Genomic DNA, 23557 nt, shown 5'->3' on the forward strand with positions numbered 1-23557 from the left:
GACACCCATTTCTATAGGCCTTGCACTGTGGGGAATTTGATGTACCTGGGACAGTTCCTTGAGTGGGCAAATGTGCCAAGCCACCCGGCTGATGTTAAGGAGGCTCATGTATCCGCACTTGAAATTAACAAGATTTTTGCAGCTATTAAAGATTTACAGATGCGTCGTGTACTGGATCAGGATGGTCTCATAAGAAAGAGCATGAGGAGGTAACACAAACAGCAAGAACAGGGGAATAGTGCAATTTGACACAGACAATCTCTATATATGCAGACAGTATTGTTGGGCGTGGGGGGGGGGGCAGTCACATGGTCGTCCTCCCGGTGCTGTGGGGCAGCACCTTTATGGATATACCAGGAGCACCCAGTCTTACAGGTGGTTGCCGAGCGGGACCCTGTTGGCCTTGAGGACACGGGCTTTGGTGCCGGAGTCACCATAGATGCCGGGAGCATCCTAAATAGTGGGTGGACTGGGCAGACCCAGGGCATCAGGCTTATCTGGGGGCTTCAGACCAGCAGGGACCTGCAGGACCGTGCATGCAGGAGCTCCTTTTATTCAGTCGGGCCATGGCTGCATCATGTGTGGTGTGTGGAACTTCAATCACTGGATGACACTATTGTCTGCTACTGGCTCTACCTAGAGCTTACCAACAATCTGCAGGAGCACAGCTTCACATAACCATTTTTACTGAGACCACTTTGAGCATATACATGGCATGCAGTCACACAGCATCAAAATGCATGTATACTGAATCCCCTTTAAGCATCTGCGGGGCTGCAGGAAGACCAGTTCAAACGTGTATCAGTATCTGTTCAGGATAGTCGATTGCACAGTTCTGCAGCCGGCAAAGCTGCACCCGGAAGCACCTTGGGCATCATCGGCTCAGAGCCTTGATGTGGGGGCAGGCAGACAGCCACTGGCTTAGTCCCTTGTTGTTGGTGCAGACAACAAGATACTGGCTTAGTCCCTGGATGTTGGGGCAGGCAGCGAGACGCGGGTAGTAGGGCGTCTAGGCTGCGCCACATTCAGGCTCCCCCAGGCGGGAATGCCTCTTGATGTTGACAGGGCATGGGGTGGCAGCATGTTACTCACCCCCTCTTCTTGGCCACGCTCCCCAGGCAGGAGTGTCACTTTAATGTAGTGGCACAAGAGGACGCACAAGTACTCATACAGAGCTGCAGTCCTCACTTGCTTGTTACACTACTTCTTGGTGGCGGGTGTCAAGGCCACATTCCTTATTCTGCTCCCCCAGGCAGGAGGTCCTGCAGTCATCCTTGTGACCTGGCTGCACAAGCACTCTCTCAGGGTGAGAGCCGCAGCGATGGGAGAGGCTTGAGGTGCTGGGGCCGTCTACTTGTCGGCAGGGCAGTTGCCCGTGGTGATCTTCCCACGGCAGCAGGAGACTGCTTCTAGTCTCTCCCCACCCAGGGAGGAGATGTTCACCTTAGTGCAGCAGGTGCAGTCTGTTTGGGGATGATCTGCGGGCTGCATTCACTTCAGCCTCCCCAGTCAGGAGTGTTGACCCAGGCAGGGGTGGTATCTTAATGGAGTGGCACCATCCACTCTTCTCTACCAGGCAGGAGCGTTACATGAACTTACGGTGCCAGGATGTGCAGCGCCGACCCTTCTCTCAATTAATGGTGACTTAGATTAGTTATCTGACGAGGCATAAGCAGGCTGGGCAAAGAGCATGTTCTTTGTCCATGAGTGTGTGAAATGGCAAACAGGAATGTCCACTTATCCTGTTTGGTGTGCTGTATTACTTTGCCTTTTGTTACAGTTTCTGAGATGTTCCTATTATTTCTCCCTGTCACCGTCAGTGGAGGAGCCATCTGTCAGGGAATTCCAACTATTGAACAAGTTAATAATATGCTCTTTCAGTGTCACCCTTGCAGCCCGTGCTCACTCAGTTGGCTGTATTGTATTGTATTTGGATATTTAGATAGCACACTTTCCCCACTTGTGTGGCCTCAATGCGCTTTCTGGTAGGAATGCCTTTTGTGACCGTAGTCAATGTGGTGAAAAATTTGAAGGGGTTTTAGTTTAGGAGATTTGTGTGTGTGTGTGTATTTCACCGTTCTAGGAATTAGGCGGCTGGCTAGGCTCGACTAAACGCCCAAAAGAGGGGCCAGGCACCTGGGTGGGCCCTGTTGGTGGTTTGCGATAGATTGCTATTGTATAGAGAGTCGATGTATGGCCAGCTATACCGAGTTCCTTTCGGATGGTAGTCGCTGTATGCTAGTGGCAGAGGTGTTGAGGTAAGTTAGGTGTTTTAGTCTGGAGGGCTATGTTTGTTGCTAGACCGGATGTGCTTAGCCATAGCAGTGTTCTAGTGGTGCGTATACGTACCGTAGTCTTGGAAGTTATTCGGCTGGAGGTTTCACAATATAATATGCTGAGAAAGGGACTGCAGCTAAATTTGGGATTCCTTTATAGCTGGTGAGAGGGCTAGTTTTCACGGTACAGATAGGTTTTGGCAACCCAATAGGCCGAGACGGGGCCATGCCCAGATTCAAGAACTGTATATATTGGGAGAGAGGTCTAAGTTTCGCAATGCAGTTTGAGTACAGGAGTATAGTGGGAGGGAGAGAGGCCTAAGTTTCACAATGAAGTTTGAGTACAAGATTAGAAGGGATAACACACCTAGATTTGAGAATCCTGTATAGTGGGAGAGAGGCCTAGTTTCACAAAGCAGTTTACATAGGGGAGAGAACACAGCTAGAGAACTCAGTAGTCCTGTCTAGATGTGACATGAGCCAATATTCACCGTTTGAAATGCCAGTGGCAATGTCTAACATTCACAATCCTGTCTGGTTGTTAAGCAGGTTAGTTTTGACATCCTGGTCCATAGGTTTTTGATAGTAAGTAGAGTGGCAGGGCTTCCAGAGTACAGTGATTGCTGTACCCCCTGCCTGTTCCACACCTACTTGGGTAGTCACTGCTGGTTGACGGCTGACCACTGGCATCCCCTGCTGACACCTGCAGACACCTTCTGGAGCCGCCTCAGTTGGAGCCACCCTTAGTCGCTGGGGCTGCCGGGCAAAGGGCTGCCCTGGGAAGGTGTGTAATGAGTCCCAACCTGGCCAATCAGGGTCCAGCGTGGAGCTGCTGCAGACTTCACCACCGATAGGCCCGGGATCTGGAGGGGGCCCATACATATTATTTTCATAGGTCCAACGCTCAACGCTTCATTCCTTTCACTCACCGCCAGCTGGGCCCGGTATTCTTCTGGGGCTTCTTTTCACACAGCTCTGACCATGGAGAGCATTTCCCGCTCCACATTTTCTAATTTTTGTCCTTTCAAAAAACTCTGATCTCAGAGCATATTAATATTCACTGCCCAGCTGGCCCAGGATTTGCAGGTGGGGTGCGCGGGCATGGATCTCTTTACATTTTTCCTTTTGCTCTGACATGCATCATTGTATGCGCTCACCGCTGGTGGGCCTGGGATCTCTCAGGGCCTGCCGGCACAGAGACCGGCAAACTGGCAGCAGGATCACTTGCGGCCAACAGGGCTGGCCCGCACACACCTTCGGCTTGCTCATAAAGCAAGCAAGCACTTTCCTTTACTTGGCAGGGGCCGGTGCACGCTCACCCCCATTTCACTCTCTGGTGGGAGATTTCTTTATTCATTGTGGCAGCGCCGCCAGCACTGCGCTCTTCCTCCATACTGTGGCAGAGGCAGTTTGGTGACTACACTTGGTTTGGGGGCACTTTTCTTCTCTCCGGCGGCAGATGCCTCTTCCGCTACATTTTACTTTGGAGCCCGCGATCACAGAGCTTGGCACATTCTCCCTCTGGCGGGAGGAAACCAAACAAATCACTTGGCAGCGGATGTTGCAGGGTCGGCAGGCACCACAAGGACTGCAGGCTTACCTTCACCCCGGCCGCATGAGCATCCTGTTCAAAGAGTCCCACGGCCGGGGCAGACTTGCTGGCAGGGTGCTGGGCGACCACTCCCTCCTTTGCAGCACTGGATGCCGCTTCACCATTCTTCCCCTCGGGTGGACGACCATACCGCGGGGGTACTTCTCCCTCGTCGCCATTGTTGGGCGGGCCGGTGGCAGTCACACGGCCGGACTCCTGGTGCTGGGGGCCAGCACCTTTATGGATGTGCCGGAATCACCCAGATTTACAGGTTGTCACAGGGCGGGACCCTGTTGGCCGTCAGGACACAGGCCTTGTTGCCGGGTACACCATGGATGGCGGTAGCATACTAGATGGAGGGTGGCCTGGTTTGACCCAGGCTGACCTTGGGGGCCCAGGCCAGCAGGGACCTGCAGGACAGTGATCACATGGTGTGGGGCTGCAGGATGGTGGTCACACGGTGTGGGTCTGCAGGCCTGAAATGAGAGAAAGACACAGGACTTCCATTGTTGGATTCAGCAGCCGTACTGAGGCACGTGCATGCAGGAGCTCCTTTTATTCGGTCAGGCCATGACAAAGTCATGGCCCGTCTTAAAAGGGCAATGCACTGGGGAGGGACCCACACATAACTGCCACATACAATTGTAGGGAATCCCAAATAACACTATGAAAATGATGAAATCCCTACCTTTGTTTGGGAGCAATGGGAATATAAATCAGTGGAAAGGTAGATGGATAGTTCAACAGGTCATCCAGACTAAAAGTTCATTAAGAAAATATATCAATTTATTCAGAACATCATATTGAAATCATTATTAAACTTTTCAAGTTCATGTACGTATCATGTGGTAAACATATTGTAAAAGACTTAAAACAAAGTACTAGTGACAAAAAATCCCTGTAGTTGAATTACAGAATTGCTATAAATGAATAAGTATATCATCAACGCATCAGGATTTGTGGATATTCTATTCAACTGTGGCTGTTTCTAGTTGATAAAAATGATGATCTAATACAAACATTCAGATATTCTAACTCTCGACATGTTTCTGTTCTCTGGTTTAGTGTGGAACATTCTTCAGGAGAATAGAGTTGGGTCACTGTGACTTTAAGGGTGAATCTGAATTGATCTTCCCTTCTTGATCGCTATTACTGCTCGAATTCTGGAAAACTGTTGACAAAGCATATGAATAGGTATGAGCTATAGGTGCTAAGTTACCTTCAAGCAGAATTCTGCTACACGTCTTGGATAAGGGAAATGGATTACCTCGCCCAGTCAGTGGCTGCATTCTTCAAAAGGATTCCAAGTGGATGAATCAACCCTTCAGGTGCTTAGTTAATAATCCAATATGGGTCATAGGTCTATAGGGATACATATAAAATGTATCAGACTGCATGTTCAGTGTAGAACTTATATTCCTTACTCTCTCTTTAATAATCACATCTGTTAATAAGTATCTGCTTACCTGTAGAACAAAGGTGTCTACTGGTCTTAATCGCCCCACGCTCTCTGGGTGCTTACAATAGGATAAGAATTAATCTTCTACTCGCTGTTGCATCACTTGTAGTGTGTACCTCGTTTGATTGAGGGCAACGGTATCTGTCGGTTGAAGAGTGTAAATTACCTATTTTAGCCGGTAGTAGCTTTTGGAATAATTCAAGGGCTTGATGAGAGGATAGTATGTGTTGTTTTTAATATGAAGTTCTGAATAAATTGGTATATTTTCTTAATGAACTATTAGTCTGGATGAATTGTTGAACTATCCCTCTACCTTTCTACTCATCTATATTTACATAACTGACTCCATGGTTTCCCATATTGGCTGGGTTTAAATGTTTCTCTACCATACCTATCAGTGCCGTTTCAAATCTCTTCAGACAGCGATGTACTGTCAGTGTGATATGTGACCATCACGGATGAGGAAGGGGTAGCAGTTAATAAACAGCAGTTACATGCCAACTGATCACCTGTGTGGCTGTATTCTTGTGTCCTGCGCCCATGAGTGAATGAGGCCGCCCCAAGCAAGATATTATGCCAGGCATCCTTTTTTATTCTCTTTTGTCGATAGGCCTTTATCTAAAGCCACCATTAGCTGCACTTTCCCCATTTGTGGTGCTAGAACAAAATCGTGCTGCCAGTGTGTACAGTGTGGTGCTGGACTTGTATAGCTAATAACAGTGTTATTGTGCAAGCACGGACCATTGCAAACATGCCCTCTCTCCCCAAACGAGGGCACTCTCTATCAAAAAGCAAGCATGTGACATACAAATCCGACTTAACCCAAGTATTAGTTTGCGTTGAAATTGCTTAGGGGGTCAGTGGGACACAGCTTTGTTCATACTTCTTGACCTGAGAATTCACTGTTCTAATCTCGTTAAACAGCGCCTATTTTTATTTTCCACAGCTAAAGAATATAAAAAAGCATGGTACCCTTCTTAACAGTTTTGGTTTTTGGTTTTGACGAAAAAACAAATAATTGGAAACAGTTCGTGCCTCCTTTCTAAATTAATTTCCTTGAATATTCTGTCAATTTTTTTATCTTCTCACCTACTTGCTTAGCACATTACGCTTTTGCATGTTCCAGTGGTGTCTCTTTAGTGCAAAGTTCACTTTGTTTTGGGATGCATTTTTTATATAATTTTTACCTTAGAATTTTATGTTTGTTTGGTTATGAGGTGAGGGCGCCTTGCAAATACATATGTACTACAGTATGTATTTGTTAACCTTCTGTACAGTTGGCAAGCACATGACATTTGATGGCGTAGTGAACCTCCTCCCAAGCCTTTTTACAATTGACCTCTATTATTGCCTCAATGCAGTCACATTTTCTATTCCTCGCTATCATTTTTGGAGCTTTTGCTGCTTTTCTTCACACATCCCCAAACATCACAGAACAACTACACAACATGCAGTCAAAGTACAGTACAATTAGAATGGCAATTAACCTTGCAGCTGGGTTGGCCATGAAGTTCCATCCACTTACTTGGGAGTTTGAGGTAATCTGCCCATCTATCAAGGTGTCCAGGATGGGTAATCTATATGGGATCAAATGGTGTTCCGGACACCATTACACTGTGTTTTTAATTTTACAAAATACTAATAAATACTAATAAAAAATACTGATAATTACCCTAATTGAAACCCATGGCTGGACCGATCTCTCTGCACAAACAGGTTTGGCTGCCTTTTTAAATTTATTTTCTTACAACTTCCTTAGTACATTACATGAAAAAAAATTCAATAAAGAGAATATACAGAACTGTTCACAAAACGGTTTGGGTTTGTGAACAGTTCTGTATATTTTCTTTATTGAAATTTCTTTCATAGAATTTTGCATTGAGTTTATTTTGCTTAATTGAATCCCAGGTTCCTGGCCAATCCCTCTCCACTAACAATTCTCAACTTGCTGACAGCCACCATGTGGTGCGTGATAGGTCCGTATGTGTTGCTCTCTAATACAGACTTGGGGCGCCCTGCTGCTAGTGTAGAGACTACAATGGTAAACTCAGGCAGAGTTCTGTGCACCTCTAACTTATTGCCTCTTTCTGTCTTGTAAAGGTCGGGGTTTACAATTTTTCATGGGGCATTTCTGTCTACTGCTAAGGCAGGGGTTCCCTTTGATTTTGCTTTTGAAGCATTTATAATGTGCAGCTGAGCGTAATTAATCGCATCAAAGTGCAGATGATAACCGAAGGAGACAAAGATGCTTGATTTTATTTTATTTGATATTTTATTTATATCGCGCTCATACACAAGTGTAAAACATAGACAGTGAAAACCGTACCATCCAGTGAGAGTCATTTAAAAAGAAACGTTTTCAAGGCTTTGTGGAACTGCATAAGAGAGTCCTTAGTTCTTAACTTGAATGGGAGAGGATCCCAGAGCTTGGAGCCATAAACTGAAAATCATCCGTCACCCCTCGGCTCACAGAGGGAAGATGGAACCACTACTAAAGCTTTGTTGGCTGAACGTAGTGTACACAAAGGCAGATAGCTCAACAATGTATTGGCCAAATCAGAAGGTGCCAGGTTTTTCATTTGTAGACCATGCACAAGATTTTAAAATTGATTCTATCCTTAACTGGCAGCCAATGTGGTGCACACCGTAGGGTAGAAATGTGGGCAGACTTTGGCACTTTGTAGATAAGGCTCACTGCTGCATTTTGCACCTTTCACAAGGCGAGACAGATGTTTACCAGGGATTCCAGCTGACATGCTGTTGCCATAGTCCAACTTCGAATTGCCCAAAGCCCCTACAACACTGGCATGACCATTAGATGGTAAGTACGGCAAAGCAGTCCGAAGATGCCGCAAAGAATAAAAAACTGATTGTCTTTCTCTCCAACCTAAGACTCGTAACCAAGGTTGTCCTGCCATAGACAAACAGTTTTACATTTTCGATGCAAATTCCAGATTAGAGCCCCCAAAACAAGGTGTGGGCAGACACTTCTCACTGTCTGACAAAAGATGTTTTGGGCCAAACAATGCCACCTCTGTTTTGCTGGGATTAAGCTGAAGCCAATTCGATGCCATCTAACTTCCCGCATCATCCAGGCACTGCCCGACTCTGAGGAATGAATCTCTAAAAACCCCCAACTTCACGAAAACCTGTGTGTTGTCCGCATAAAACTGAAACTGAACCCCATGACTCCTCAGAATACTCACCAATGGTTGCAGGTATATATTAAAAGGCAGGGGTGAAAGGGATGACCCCTGCGGTACCCCACACTCTTGAGAAAGGGAATCTGACAGGAAGCTCCACAATCTGGCCTGCTGCCGGTCTTTCTGACAGGAAAGAATCAAACCATATCAAGGCATTCGCCGAGACATTTCCAACACTCTTTAAGCGGTGTAAAATGATACTGTGTTCTACCGTGTCTGGAACGGACATTGATTGCGGTCTAGTAGACAGAGTTTTTATACGTGGTCCTGAAGCTAAGCTGTGACAATATTATCCAGGACTTTGGCAGGCCAAGGCAATCCAGTCACTGGACAAAAGGTTCTTAAGATCGTTAGCAATCAGGTTCGATTTCTTTCAGCAACAGCGTTATAATGGATTTTTTTTGCCTGACTGGCAATGCACCCTGTGCTACAGAGGCATTGACAAACCAAGTAATAAACCCAGAGATCTCGGGGCCAGACATAGGGCAGCACATGCCAGTAAATCAAAAGGCAGGTCATTGGTGGGTTTAACGATTTCCATTAATTTTAAGATAGCCTCTGGGACTGTTTTAAAGTCAAACTGGTCTTCTGTATATTGATGTGCCTTCATCAGCCACAGAGTGACCCTCTGACTCGAGTACCAAGTTATGGTTCTGGACTGTTGACCTGTTCTGTACAATTCCTTCTAAATGGTTTTAATTTTATTAGCAAAAAATGTATTGAAAATGTTAGCTTGATTGACTGAAGGTTCTGTGGACGAGGAGGTGTTAGAATGTTGGGTGAAATTTGCAAGAACAGAAAAGATCTCTAGGTCTATTATTGGCTAGCCCAATCTTGTTGCACAGAAAGATTGAATTGGCTTTAAACATAGCCCCCTTATAGTCTTTCAGTGCTTTTCTTCTCGCCATAGCCATATCACAGGTTCTGAGTTTCCTCCATTTCCTTTCTAATGCTCTATAATTTGCTCTTAGCATAGCAAGATTGCGAGAAAACCACGGTTTAGATTTCGGTTTCACCCATTGCTGTACGCAGGGAGCAAATTTAGTACAGATGGAATTCATAATAGGTGCTCCATGTGAAAAAAGTAGTCCCCTTTTAAGGACTCCAGGCCCTCGCTCAGTGGAGGTCCTGGAATAGACATTAAACCTTTAGGCCTGCTACACGCAACTACGCAGGCTAGGGGAGAAGCCGATCCTCATAGCTTATTAGTGTCAAAAGAAAATAGCCTGATAAAATGATCTGACGATGTAACGGGCAGTGTGTCAGTCATATTAATATCTACACAGCGAGCCAAAATAGAGTCTAAGCAAGTGGCTTCAAACCATGGCTGTTCAGAATCTGTGACAATTCCTTCGAATCTGGGGCATTGTGATCATCCAGCCGTATTTTAAAGTCACCAATGCAGGACAACTCACAATGTTTAATACTTATAGTGGGTAAGTATGGATCCAGTTTTTCTAGAAAAACTTTAGCGGGACCCGACGGTCTATACCCCAATAATATTTTATATGATACAGAAGGAAAATGCTCGATTATCATATGACCCACCCAGGATATGTCGTCCCAATCAAGAGGGCCAAAGGAGAGACTTAAGCTAGATTTATTAACAATGGCTAGACCACCCCCCCTTTCTTTAGTGGATTAATGTGTTGGATAGAGTAACATTCAGGCACTAATAGATGGAACATGGCATGCGATGCATCTGTGAACCATGATTTAGTGATGAAACACATATCAAGCCTATGTTCCTCTATAAAATCATAATCCCCACAGCCACAAGTGCCCCCGGTGTCTCTGTTGGCCTTAGAAGTGTATGTCAGGTCTCTGCACTTAGCACTAAGTCAGTTGTGAATGGGAGGTGTTGGGGGCAGCTTTACTGATTTTAAACAAGTGGAGCAAGCAAGCTCAGGGTGGATGTAATGGGGTACACACTGCCAGTATGCTACATTGTAGTCCTTTTTAATACATTATTGCCTATTGACACCGATGGCCTCAAGAGCACACAAAGTCTCAAAGACAGTACAAAGTTTTCTTTAAGGGCTTTCAAGTAATGGTCATGCCCTTCTCATTTTCCTGTGGGTTTCCTCCCCCTAGCCCAGGATTGTCTATCTTAAGGTGATAGTCACTAGAGATCAGTAATCGCGATTGTCTAAAAACTTGCTGGCTATCGTTGGAGGCCTAAAGGCTGGAGCCAAATCCATCTTTCTCATTGTCTAAAAACTTGCTGGCTATCGTTGGAGGCCTAAAGGCTGGAGCCAAATCCATCTTTCTCACTCTGGGACTTCCTAAGAAGGCCCCGACCTTTTCACAGATTTCAAAAGATGTTTTTAAGATCGTGCCAGCTCAGACACTCTCCTCCTTACAGTCTCCTCGCCAATTGCCCCCTCTCTTTCTTCCCCACCCATCTATCACTCCCTCTCTTCCTCCTCTGTCCCTCTGGTCTCCACGCTCCCTCTCCTTCTCCTCTCACCTTAATCCTCACCCTTCACTACACACCTCTTTTCACCTCTCACTGTACTCCTCTTCTCAATCTGTGCCTTACCACACTCTCGCCACCCATCTCTTACCACTACCTTCACCCCCTTATGCTTCACTCCACCCTCACCGCAACTCCCACTACCTTGCAGGGGAAACACACCAAAATAGAGAATGCTAAAATGTCGACGCCCCAAAATACTAAAGTTCAAGACCCCAATGTTACCACATTGTTGAAGTGTTAAAAAATTGAAACATTCATAGGAGTTTATTAATCAGCAGTTGAAAGTTTGGAATGTACTGTCAGTCTGCTTTGAAAAGTCCGGAAACTGAAGGTGGGTATTTGTCTACTTTTCCTGCAGGCACTGACACTAGGCACAGTTAGGAGATAGCCTCTACTGACCTCTTGCTTGCTCCCTTTATAGGAGCCGTCCTGCTGATGATTATCCTGGTTCTTATTCGTTGCTGCTGTTGCTGCTGCTGTGACTGTGAATCGTCCAATCAAAAACAGACAGTAAGTCCTGAAATTTCTACTGCCTCCTGGCCCTAGCATGTGTATTTCTTTTCTGCTCCAGTCCTCACGGCTTTGCTGACTCACTTCTAGCTAGCATCACCAGTCTTGTCCCATGGCTTACACTTTTCTTCCCCCGTCAACTAGGGTTCCCACCTGTCTAGTATTCAACTGGACACACTATAACTATAGCAACTTGAAAATACCTCTATTGTTAATTAAATATTGTAGTTGCCCTGTTTTTTAAATTCTTCATTCAGTGCAGGCAGGAAAGGAAATGCTGAATGTTTGTTTATTTATTTCATGAAGCGCACCAAACCCTTAGGTAGCTGGGCGCAAAGTGACAAGTAGGCTTAAAGCTTAGTTACATAAGTGGGGTACATAGTTACAGGAAATATACATAATTGCTGCCACATTAATATGTACAGAGAATGGCGGTAGCATATGGCATTACAAGATTGTAATCATTAATATGTACAGTGAGTAGTGGTCACATATGGCCTTGCGAGATTGCAGTCAGGTGAAGCATTGGTCATAAGCACAAATAAGAATGGTAAGTCCTGACTGGCATTAGGTGGCAAATATAGTCACACTACCCTTGCCGGATGAGACAGGTTAGGCGTCATTTGTTCGTATCCAGGTGAGGACTTTCCGTCTAAATCTGGAGTACGTTTGATCTATTCTGAGATCTAAGGGAAGTGCATTCCAGGATTGCGCGGGTATGACCGGGAAGCTAGATCTGCCAGCAGTGGAACATTTAAATCTGGGGATCTCTAAGGAGTAGGCATTGGCAGTGTTAAGTAGTCAGCCGGAGACAAACAAGATTTTCCTTTCACAGCGGTTTATTGCACAACAAATACTGGTTACAGGTCAATAACTTCAGCCAACTGATGACGCTGCTGGGCTTAATTAGTTCCAAAATAACAGCCAGGCGATTACAGGCTTTCACCCTTCAAACCTGTCCGCCGGCCATGAAAACAAAAAATAACAAATGGCAATAGTACACACTTCACCCCTCCGAATCCTTCTTCTTCGGCGGCCGTTTCTCTCCACTGGAATGTCTTGAACCTTGGACCCGGTACGGCGTCAATCTGTGGGCTTTCCGCTTATTACTAGTAAGCCCACTCGTATTCTTGGCTGGTCTCACTCCACTCGGGTGCGGCGTCTCTCGCGACACGCTGCTCCTGCAAGATAAGACGCCTCCTGAGTCTCTTGGAGTTGCATTTAACCCCTGTCCTGCCCCTCCCCCGTAATCTGCCCCATGTGTTCTCAGCAACGGTTTTAACACACCTGATTCTGATTCCCCACCTCCTCCCTGCTCCGTCCACTGTGGGTTAACCCTGTACTTTGCTTGTGTTCGGGCGGTTCTAACATAAGGAAACCCGGTTCTCCTTTTCCTCTTTTTCCTTTCTTTATCCATCGGTGTGCCTCCCCCCTGATGCAGTATTTCGTGGGGCATTATGGGATCTGTAGTCTGTCTCTTTTCATTGATGGCCAGCACTTGACGGGCCCCTTCCGCAACCCCCTCCTTTCTCCCAGTATCCAGGGCGGCTGCCACTGCTTCCACCTCACAGGCAGATCTCATAGGGCTCTTGTTTATTCTTTCTATGAGATAAGGTGGAGCTATGTTGTTCAGACATTTCAACGTGAGTGAGTGTGTTTTAAGAAGGATCCTGTCATTGATCTTAAGCCAGTGGACATCTCTTCTAAATGTAGAAAGGTGATCTCTTATGGGGATGTTTAAAGCTGCTCTCAGAAAGTTGCCCGAAAGGGGAATGAGGATCTGGGTGTCATCTGCGTAGTGAGTGTAGGTGACGCCCAGTCTATCCAACTTGTCAAACATGGGCTTAGTAAAGACGTTATACATAGTAGGTGAAACACATGATCCCTGAGGTACACCACATGACATTTGTATGGGGTTGACGGAAGCTGTAGGGGAGAAGACTCTCATTGTACGGTTGGCTAGGAAGGACTGAACCCAAGTTATGGCATCACTTGAGAAATGGGCAGCCGACCTAAGGTGGTTGCATAAGACTGCATGATCCACCAGGTCAAATGCTGCCGATAGGTCAAGGAGGAGTAGCATAGCTGATTTTCCGTTGTCCTTCAACTCGTCAATTTGTGTCTTAAGGTCTATTAAGGCTGTTTCGGTGCCATGGAGGGGGAGGAATCCAGATTGGTGTGGTCCTAGTAGGCGGTTAGCTTCCAGGTAGTTCCGTATTTGTAGGTAGGCTACTCTATCAATGATTTTAAGTAAGAAGGGGACCGTGGTGATGGGTCTGTAGTTGGTCGGGATGGGGGGATCTAGTGTTTGTTTTTTGAGTAGTGGGAGTACCCATGATTCTTTGAGCTTGTTAGGCACTGAGTTGGTCTTTAAGGAGGCATTGATAAGCTTTAAGATGAAAGGGGCTAAATCTCTAGCTGCATCCTTTATAATTTGGGCTGGGCAGTTGTCTCCTTTGCAATTTGAAGATTTTAAGGAGAGTATAATTTTTTCTGTCTCAGAGATAGAGATTTTCTTAAAACTGAAAGGTAGGGTGGTACTGGCCTGAGTGAATAGTGGGGGTTGTTGCTCAGGTAGGAGCAATGAAGCTTTCTTGTTGGCAATTTTAAGTTGGAGGGAGGCAATTTTATTTGACAGGGCATTTTGTATATCAGTACACCAAGGCTTATCCTTAGGAATGCTATCGCCTGTGGTATCAGTGATTCCATTTCCCGAAGGATAGAGAATAATTCCTTAGTGTCTGACTTTGCCTTTGAAATGCTGTCGTTAAAAATATCTTTTTTGTGCTAATTATTTCCTTTTTGTAAAGTTTAGAAAGGTTTGTTAACTTTATTCTCGTCAGTGGGAGAGTGACGCCACGTTGATTGGAGTTTTCGTTTTTGGAGTCCGAGTTCTATAAATTGGGGTGTGAACCAAGTATTAAGATGAGAATTCTGTCTACCTTTACAAAGTTTTACAGGTGCAATGGTGTCCAATGCCTTAGTCATAGCGCTGTTGAAGGCCTCCACTAGTAGGGTAGGGTCAGTATTGCTAGCTAGGTTGTTGATGGCAGGGAGAAGATGTGGGAGTAGTTTTTCCAATGTTATATCCTTTTTCCTTCTGGTGGGGAGAGGAGGTGCCATAACAATAGTTTTGGGGCAAAGGATATCTAGAGTGGTGGAGAAGGTGATTAGATGGTGGTCTGTCCACGATTGCGGGGCAATGTTAGAGATGGCAATATTACAGTTTTGGTCGACAACCCAATCGAGGGTTCTTCCTTTGGAATGGGTAGGGGTGAGGGCTTTTTGTATCAGTCCATGATCCTTGAGTAAGGCTGCTATAGATTGAGCATGTTTATCATCAATGTCATTAAAGCCAAGATTGAAGTCGCCCAGCAACAGGATTTGTGCATGGTCTTTGGTATTATTGGCTAGGAGGCAGGTTAATTCTTCCTCGAAGGTTCCTAGTGGTCCTGGTGGTCTGTATATCAGGTAAATGGTAAGTGTACGGTTATTAGAAAGGGGCAGTTTGGCTGTGAGTATCTCACATGATTGGTAAGATGGAGAGGTGGCAAGTCTAATGGGTAAATTAGTTTTGGAGATAATGGCTAAGCCAGCGCCCCTGGCGTTTGGTCTATCGGCTCTGAGTATCTGGTAACCATCTGGTACGGGTATCATGAGGGCTGGTGCTGCTGCATCGTGGAGCCAGGTCTCAGTTATGAAAAGCAGGTCCAGGTTCTCATTAGATAAGGTGTCAGCAATATCGGCGGCGTGGGCCAACAGTGATCTGGCATTGATGAGAGATCCTGATAGAGAGGGTGTTTTTAATTTTGGTGGTAGTCAGCTGTTTAATTGTGGGTATCTTACTACTCAAGGAAGTTTTCAGCATGGTGGAGACATGTGCCGAGGTCAGACTGTGGGAGCTATTCTGCTGTGCACGTCTAGTTGAACGTGCAAAGGTTTGTGGGACATTACATATGGGAAGTCTGTTGGTATCGTTTGTTTTAGGTTCATAGAGGTGGGGCAAGCATGAGCTAAGTCTCATATTTCTGTCCTTAGGTGGGCATGTTGCCAACAGAGCAAAGGCCATTGTGGCGAGGCAGTCGAGTAGAAGTTGGGGTGTCTGGACCCTCAGGATTTTACTCATGTTCCTAGACTTAGTTAGGACAAGATATCATGAGGGAGCTATTCTGCTGTGCACGTCTAGTTGAACGTGCAAAGGTTTGTGGGACATTACATATGGGAAGTCTGTTGGTATCGTTTGTTTTAGGTTCATAGAGGTGGGGCAAGCATGAGCTAAGTCTCATATTTCTGTCCTTAGGTGGGCATGTTGCCAACAGAGCAAAGGCCATTGTGGCGAGGCAGTCGAGTAGAAGTTGGGGTGTCTGGACCCTCAGGATTTTACTCATGTTCCTAGACTTAGTTAGGACAAGATATCATGAGGTGGACTATTTAGGGGGACACGGGAAGTGCTGTTTTCAATAGTTGCGAAGTAGGCTATCGGGGAGTACACTGATAATACTTTCAGGAATAGGCTAGAGTCACTATGTATGAGCAGGCAGTTACTAGGGGAATACAGACGTGGACCCCTTGCTCACTATTCTTAAAGAGGCTTAGCTACACCCTATTGATGAGGTTCAACCAGACCGAAACATGTGTCTGGGGTTGCTGTTGGTACTCTTGTTCAGAGGAGAATTGCCTAGCATTTCGGTGCTGGGCTGCCCCAGGGCAGGACAAAGACTGATATGTTTGGGATATTTCTTCTCTGTGAAAGATAGTGAGCTAAAGACTCTGGGTAAGCCTCTTGTAACCAGGACTCATGTCTGGCAGAGGGTCTACCAGGACCCCCCCTTATTATTTGCATAGTATCACTTACACTTAGGTTAGTATAATTAGCATAGGAGTGGGTGTGATGGAGTTTCCTCCCTTGCTTGCAGACTCTCCTCACCTGAACTGCTAGAGTGGTCGGCTTCTTGCAGACGTCGTCGGGTGAGATAGTCTCTTTCTTTTTTATGATGCACGTGCTTGTCACGGAGAGAAGCCACAGCGGCCGCTAGAAGACAACAGCCCTGCGGCTCCCCTTCCGGAACCAGCCAATACAAGGAAAAACCCAATAGGAAAAAAAAAAACCTTGATGGAATGTTGACAAGTTCCCACGTAGTGTAGACTGAATGCAGTGAAGATGGTAGACGTAAAGGAGCAGCCAGTAGGAAAGTCACATTTTAGCTTGGAGAATAATTGCCGTCAGAAATGGAGTAAGCGTAACAACAGCGTCCAGTGGGACGAAAAGCAGGAGGAGAAAAAGGGAAAAAACGGGGCAAGGCCAAGGAACGTGAACGGGAAGCGGAAAAAACAAGAGCAGAGCTCGTACAGAGTGTACGGGAGGAAAAGGAAACTACTGACAGATCCCAGAGGTGAAGTCAGGAGTTTCAGCGAGGAAACCCGGAAACAGGAAGTGTCCGTGTAGAAGGGTTGCAACGCAACGCGATGCCGGGGCCGGAGAATTAAATACTGCCCGCGGCCCCGCGTTGCATCAATGGAGCCATGAGGGAAGACACAAAGAAAGGACTAAATCCTTCCTCGCCAGCTCCAACGCGGAAGTATCCGCCAGTCTCGGCTTTGGCCGTAACGGCGGATGACAGAATGCCCCCCCTTAGATCGCAACCACCCCGGCTTCCTCGGGTGCATGCGATGGAATTTGGCAAGCAATCGGGGGGCATGTACCTGAGAAGCCGGTTCCCAGGAGTCCTCCGACTCCGGGTAACCCTTCCATGATATAAGGTATTCCAAACGGCCTCGATAATACCTGGAGTCTCTGATGGATGAAACCTCATACTCCTCCAGGTCTGATGCGGAGACCAGAGTATGCCGAGCCAGAGTTCTGTGATGGGGATCTGGGAAGTAAGGTTTAAGAAGGGAAGAGTGGAAGACAGGGTGAATGCGTTTGAGAGAAGAGGGAAGTCGAAGACGATAGGTGACTGGATTCATTCTCGAAAGGATGGGAAAAGGTCCCAGAAATCGAGGAGACAGTTTAGAAGGTCGTATCTATCGGGGTAGAAATTTTGTAGATCACCACACTTTATCACCTGGCTCCCAGGCAGGACATTCTTTGCGATGTCTGTCCGCTTCTCTCTTATTCTGTTGCCTGCTGGCTTTCAAGCATTGCAAAGCAGTGGTCTGGGCCTCCTGAACATTTCTTAAGACCTCCTCTGCTGCTGGGGAGTTTGAGAATCTGGGTATCTCTGGTACTATAAACCGTGGGTGAACTCCTTAGGTACAAAAAAACGGTGATAGACCAGTAGCTGAATGCTTGGAATTATTATATGAGAATTCTGCCGTAGGAAGTAGAGAGACCCAATCGTCTTGATGTTGAGTGATGAAACATCTTAAATATTGTTCCAGAGTGGCATTAAGTCTTTCTGTCTGCTCATTGGTTTGTGGGTGGAATCCTGAAGAAAGAGCTCTCTCTATTCCCAATCTGAAGCACAATGCTGTCCAGAATTTGGAGATATACTGACTACCCCGATCTGAGATTATCTTGTCAGGTCGGCCATGTAGTTTGAAGATATCTCGTGCAAAGATTTCTGCCATTTTGGTTGCTGTGGGGAGCCCCGCAAGTGGGGAGAAATGTGCTAGTTTCGAAAAAGCGTCAACTGTCACCATGATACAGGTGCACGATTCAGAAACTGGAAGATCCACAATGAAATCCGTGGAGATGAGTCCCCACGGACGAGTCGGTATTTCCACTTGAGTCAACAGACCTAGGGGCTTCCCTGACGCATACTTGGCTCTGGCGCAGATCGGACAAGTCTTGACATACTGGTACACCTCTTTTCTCATTCCTGGCCAAAGGAAGGACCTTGAGAGGAGTTCTAGGGTCTTGTCTCCGCCTCTATGACCTGCCATGTGCGAGTCATGTCCCCAATTTAGGATCTTTTTACGGAGTGGTCCGTCTGGGATGAACAACTTCCTCTGATAGAAGACCCAGTCGTCTTTCACTTGGAAGTGAGAATTGGGATGTGAAGAGATCCGTAGTAGATCTTTCGCTGTAGAGGTTTTCACATCTTGAAGGAAGGAACCTACTACCGCCAGGATTTGGTTCCGGTGGAACATAGGCTCAGCCTTGACCAGTGCTCTTTCTTTATTGGAGTCCTTGCGAGACAATGCATCAGCTAGCCGATTTAGCGATCCAGGAATGTATGTGATCTGGAAATCGTACTGCGAGAAGAGGTAGGCCCATCTTGCTTGTCTGGAGTTTGAACATTCCATGTCTTGTAAGACCTTGAGATTCTTGTGATCTGTGCGGATTAAGAATTTGTGCCAGGTCCCCATGAGGAGGTGTCTCCATTCCTCGCATGCCAGCTTCATGGCAAGCAATTCCTTTTCCAGAACAGAATAGTTCAGCTGACTGGGAGAAAGTGTTTTAGATAAGTAGGCAACTGGGTGTTTCACCCCCTGAATAGTCTGCAGCAGTACGGCCCCAAAGGCGAGGGCTGAAGCGTCTGTTTCCAGAATAAATGGCAGGTTCTGATCCGGATGCTGTAAAATTGGCTCTGAGCAGAAAAGATTCTTGAGATGACGGAAACTCTCTTCCGCCTCCGCAGTCCAAAAGAACGGGAGAGCTTCCTTCTTAAGTAACCGAGTTATAGGATACACTACCTCCGAGAAATTTGGAATAAATCTCCGGTAGTAATTGGAGAGACCTAGAAACCGCAAAGCCCTCTCGGACAGAGGTAGGGGCTGGCCAATTAAGAATGGCGTGGACCTTGTCCATGGCGATCCCATCTTCCGACAGGACATACCCCAGGTAGTGTACCTCGGAAACAGCGAATCTGCACTTCTCCGCCTTAACCTTCTGAAGGCGATCTAAGACTTGCCTGACCTGTTCGATGTGTACCTTCATGTTGGGCGAAAAAAATCAGAATGTCATCAAGATAAATGATAACTGATATTGAAAGCATGTCTGAAAACATTCTGTCCATGAATCTCTGGAACACCGCTGGCGCATTAACCAGGCCAAATGGCATTACTCGGTATTCATATAAGCCAGAACGGGTGCGAAAAGCTGTTTTCCACTCGTCTACTCTGGCAATACGAAGCAGGTGGTATGCATTCCGGAGGTCGAGTTTGGTGAACACTCTGGCACCCTGTACAGCCTCGATAATGTCAGAGATGAGAGGCATGGCATACCGATCTCGGATGGTAACTTTGTTGAGGCCCCGGTAATCTATACAGGGTCGGAGCTCCGTGGTGTCTCTCTTCTTGATGAAAAATAGGGGCGCTCCAGCGGGTGATTTAGATGGTTGAATGAGTCCGTTCTCCAGATTAACATCGAAGTAACTTTGCAGTACCTGTTTCTCTGTTTGAGTGAGAGAAAACATCCTTCCAAAAGGAACCAGGGCATCTGGTTCCAGGTCGATGGAACAGTCCTCGGGCCGATGGGGCGGCAGCTTAGCGTGAGGACTCTCTTGAAACACCTCCGAGAACCCAGAACAATAGCTGGGTAAGGCATGAACTCCAATATGGTTTTCAGAGAGAATCTCCACAGGTTGCAAATCTCCCCGGTCCTCCAAACGGAAAACAGTGGGTGGTACAATACAGGGAAGTGAAGCTCAGCTGATTTTCAGTCCAATTTATCCGTGGATTGTGTCTCCGAAGCCATGTGATGCCTAGTATGATGGGAAAATGGGCAGCCCTGATGATGTCGAACTTCAAGACCTCAGTGTGATGATGGATCGTCAAAGAGAGCTCCTCTGTAGTATGGGTGATGGGACCAGATGACAAGGGCGAACCATCCACTCCTACCTTCTGACCTTCTTTTCTGGCAATTCTGCAAAGACCCACCTTGTCTGCCCATAGAGTGTCAACGAAAATTCCTGCTGCTCCGCAATCAAGTAGAGCCATGGTCTTGACCGGTCTGTCCTCGAGATTCAGACGGACTGGGATCACCATAAGTCTGGAGTCTTCCATAAATTCGGGGGAAGAGACCGAGAGAGAGACATAGGGAGGAGTGTGAAAGTTTGGAGACCCTCGGTCGCTTGCCCCTACTGGCACCGAGGGTGTCCGTTTCCCAAGCTCTTGCCTGGTAATTCGGTGCAGTCCTTGAGAAGATGTTGATTTGAATCGCAGTATGAACAGAGTCCCTTCTCGCGTCTTCGGCGTCTTTCAGCGGCAGACAGTGGTGCCAATCTGCATCGGTTCATCAGGAGGAGGAATGGCAGAGCGACTAGGAGACGAGTGTGATAAAAGGTCCGAGGGATAACCTCTCTGTTTACGGCGCTCCGATCTTCTCTCCTGGAGTCGATATTCGATGTGAAGAGCGGCAGCAAGCAGATCAGTGAAAGTGGGTGAACGAGGAGATCTAGCTAATTCATCTTTGATCTCCTCCTTCAAACCTCTCCTAAAGATGGCGTATTGTGCTGTTTCTGGCCAACCGGCTCCAGCTGCCAATGTCTTGAAGGTGGAGATATACGACAGAACATCCAGGGAGCCTTGTTTGACGTCCAATAAATCCTCACATGCGGTAAAGGATAACTCTGGCCGTTCAAAAGTCTGCTTAAGATGATTCTGGAATCGGGCAAAATCCTGAAGAATGGGGTTACCACTGGTAACCAATGGAGTAGCCCAGGATAGTGCGTTTCCAGTCATATTTGAGATTAAGAATCCCACCTTGGCGTGGTCGGTAACGAAGGTCCGAGGCCTGAAGGTGAAGTAAACCATACAGGCTTCCAAAAACTCTTTCACCTTCTTAGGAGAGCCGTCAAATTTTCCAGAGGAAAGTGGCATAGGCGCTAATTCCAGGGGAATAGGTTCCCTGGCGGTTACCATCTGCTTGAGTAGTGCATTCTCTGTCTTCACTCCCTGCAACTCCTGGGACATGGCTTGGAAAGCCTTCCACAGCTCTTGAACCTGTCCTTCGGCAGACATCTTGGAACTTTGTGGCGTTGCAATCTGTGATGGAGTTTCCTCCCTTGCTTGCAGACTCTCCGCACCGGAGCTACTGGAGTGGTCGGCTTCTTGCAGACGTCGCCGGGTGAGATAGTCTCTTTCTTTTTTATGATGCACGTGCTTGTCACAGAGAGAAGCCACAGCGGCCGCTGGAAGACAACAGCCCTGCGGCTCCCCTTCCGGAACCAGCCGATACAGGGAAAAACCCAATAGGGAAAAAACCCTTGATGGAGTGTTGACAAGTTCCCACATAGTGTAGACCGGATGCAGTGAAGATGGTAGACGTAAAGGAGCAGCCAGTAGGAAAGTCACATTTTAGCTTGGAGAATAATTGCCATCAGAAATGGAGTAAGCGTAACAACAGCGTCCAGCGGGACGAAAAGCAGAAGGAGGAGAAAAAGGGAAATGCTAGGCAATTCTCCTCTGAACAAGTGCCTTTCTATTCTTAGAGAGGCACAGCTCCTCCCTACTGATGAGGTCCAACCAGACTGAAACACGTGTCTGGGGATGCTGTTGGTACTCTTGTTCAGAGGAGAATTGCCTAGCATTTCGTTGCTGGACTGCCCCAGGGCAGGACAAAGACTGATATGTTTGGGATATTTCTTCTCTTTGAAAGATAGTGAGCTAAAGACTCTGGGTAAGTCTCTCATAACCAGGACTAATGTCTGGCAGAGGGACACCCAGGACCCCCATTGGTAATTTGCATATTTAAGTAACTTTGGGTCTCACCCTAAGTTACTAGGGGAATCCAGACGTGGACCCCATGCTCACTATTCTTAGAGAGGCACAGCTCCTCCCTACTGAGGAGGTCCAACCGGACCGAAACACGTGTCTGAGGATGCTGTTGGTACTCTTGTTCAGAGGAGAATTGCCTAGGATTTCGGTTCTGGACTGCCCCAGGGCAGCACAAAGACTGATGTGTTTGGGATATTTCTTCTCTGTGAAAGATAGTGAGCTAAAGACTCTGGGTAAGTGTTAAGATAAAGCGCCGCCACACGTAACTTTAGGTAACATGTTTATTGAGTATAAACATACGGTGGCAGGCTCTGCCACGGAGAACCAAAACCAACTGCCTTCAGAATCTTTCATCTCTAGAATCCATACTGGAATGACATGAAGTCACAATGGTGACTTGCATATATGCTTTGCCTGAACTAATGTATTAATAACTTGAACTATTTACATACAGCATTATAAACTGGTTGCATTACTACAATGGAACAAATATGCTGTCTTCATCATTACTCTGTAATTGCTTAACCTCTTAACACATCTCCCTCCTTCAAACACAAAGTTTTACTCAACATAATCTCTTAACCATGAAGGTCTGCTCCTTGTTCTCCTCGTACCTTCATCACTATTCTCTGGCTCAACACTGCTGTTCTCTGAATCCTGTGTTCTTTCTATAATACTATCCTGACTCTCACACTCTGGAAGACCTTCGTTGAAATTACTCTTTACTAAACTTGACATTGACCAACATTCTCCTCCTTCTAAAATCACTACATTGTTTCTTACCTTAGCTATTCTTTTTGGCCCTAAGAACTTGCTAACAGTGCACTTAGGTGACAATCTGGGATTCCTTACATACACCCACTCACCTTCCTTCACATCCAACCTCTTACATTTCTTGTCAGAATTGAACCTGTTTTCATAACCATTTTGAGCCTCCTTAATTAATGTCACAATCTTACTTCTATCAATGTTGACTGACTTATCCAAATTCAACCACCCTGGACACAATTGAGAGCCAGGTTGCCTCCCTTTAAGGGACATAAAGGGAGAAATCTTGGTTACAGTATGCGGTGTGATACAGTAGCCCCAAATCATTTCTCTTAGAAGTTTCTTCCAATCTAACCTTGCAGCCATGGCCAGTTGTAACCCTCCCTTTATAAACCTGTTCGCTCTTTCTACAAGTCCATTAGCCCTAGGGTGATAAAGGGCCGTTCTATAATGTCTTATCCCATACTTCCTGAAAAACTCCATCATTTTACATGAAGTGAATTGGACACCATTGTCCGATATCAATTCTGTTGGAAATCCTTCCTTGTAAAAGATATCTTCAAAGAATGCAATCATCTGTTCGGTTGTAGCTTCTCTAATAGCCCTATA

At 46.3% G+C, this 23557-nt stretch overlaps 1 protein-coding gene across 2 annotated transcripts in view; it reads left to right on the forward strand.

Annotated features, from left to right (window-relative positions):
• Positions 1 to 23557, forward strand: part of SMIM22 (small integral membrane protein 22) — a 166432-nt gene that overhangs the window by 124438 nt on the left and 18437 nt on the right. For both annotated transcript variants that reach the window (XM_069646030.1, XM_069646029.1), the window contains one exon: positions 11430 to 11518. In XM_069646030.1, coding sequence (XP_069502131.1) covers positions 11430 to 11518 — 89 coding nt within the window. The remainder of the gene's footprint in view (positions 1 to 11429; positions 11519 to 23557) is intronic.

This window comes from Ambystoma mexicanum, chromosome 2p (assembly GCF_040938575.1).
Source record: "Ambystoma mexicanum isolate Mex_15411 chromosome 2p, UKY_AmexF1_1, whole genome shotgun sequence".
Taxonomy (NCBI): domain Eukaryota; kingdom Metazoa; phylum Chordata; class Amphibia; order Caudata; family Ambystomatidae; genus Ambystoma; species Ambystoma mexicanum.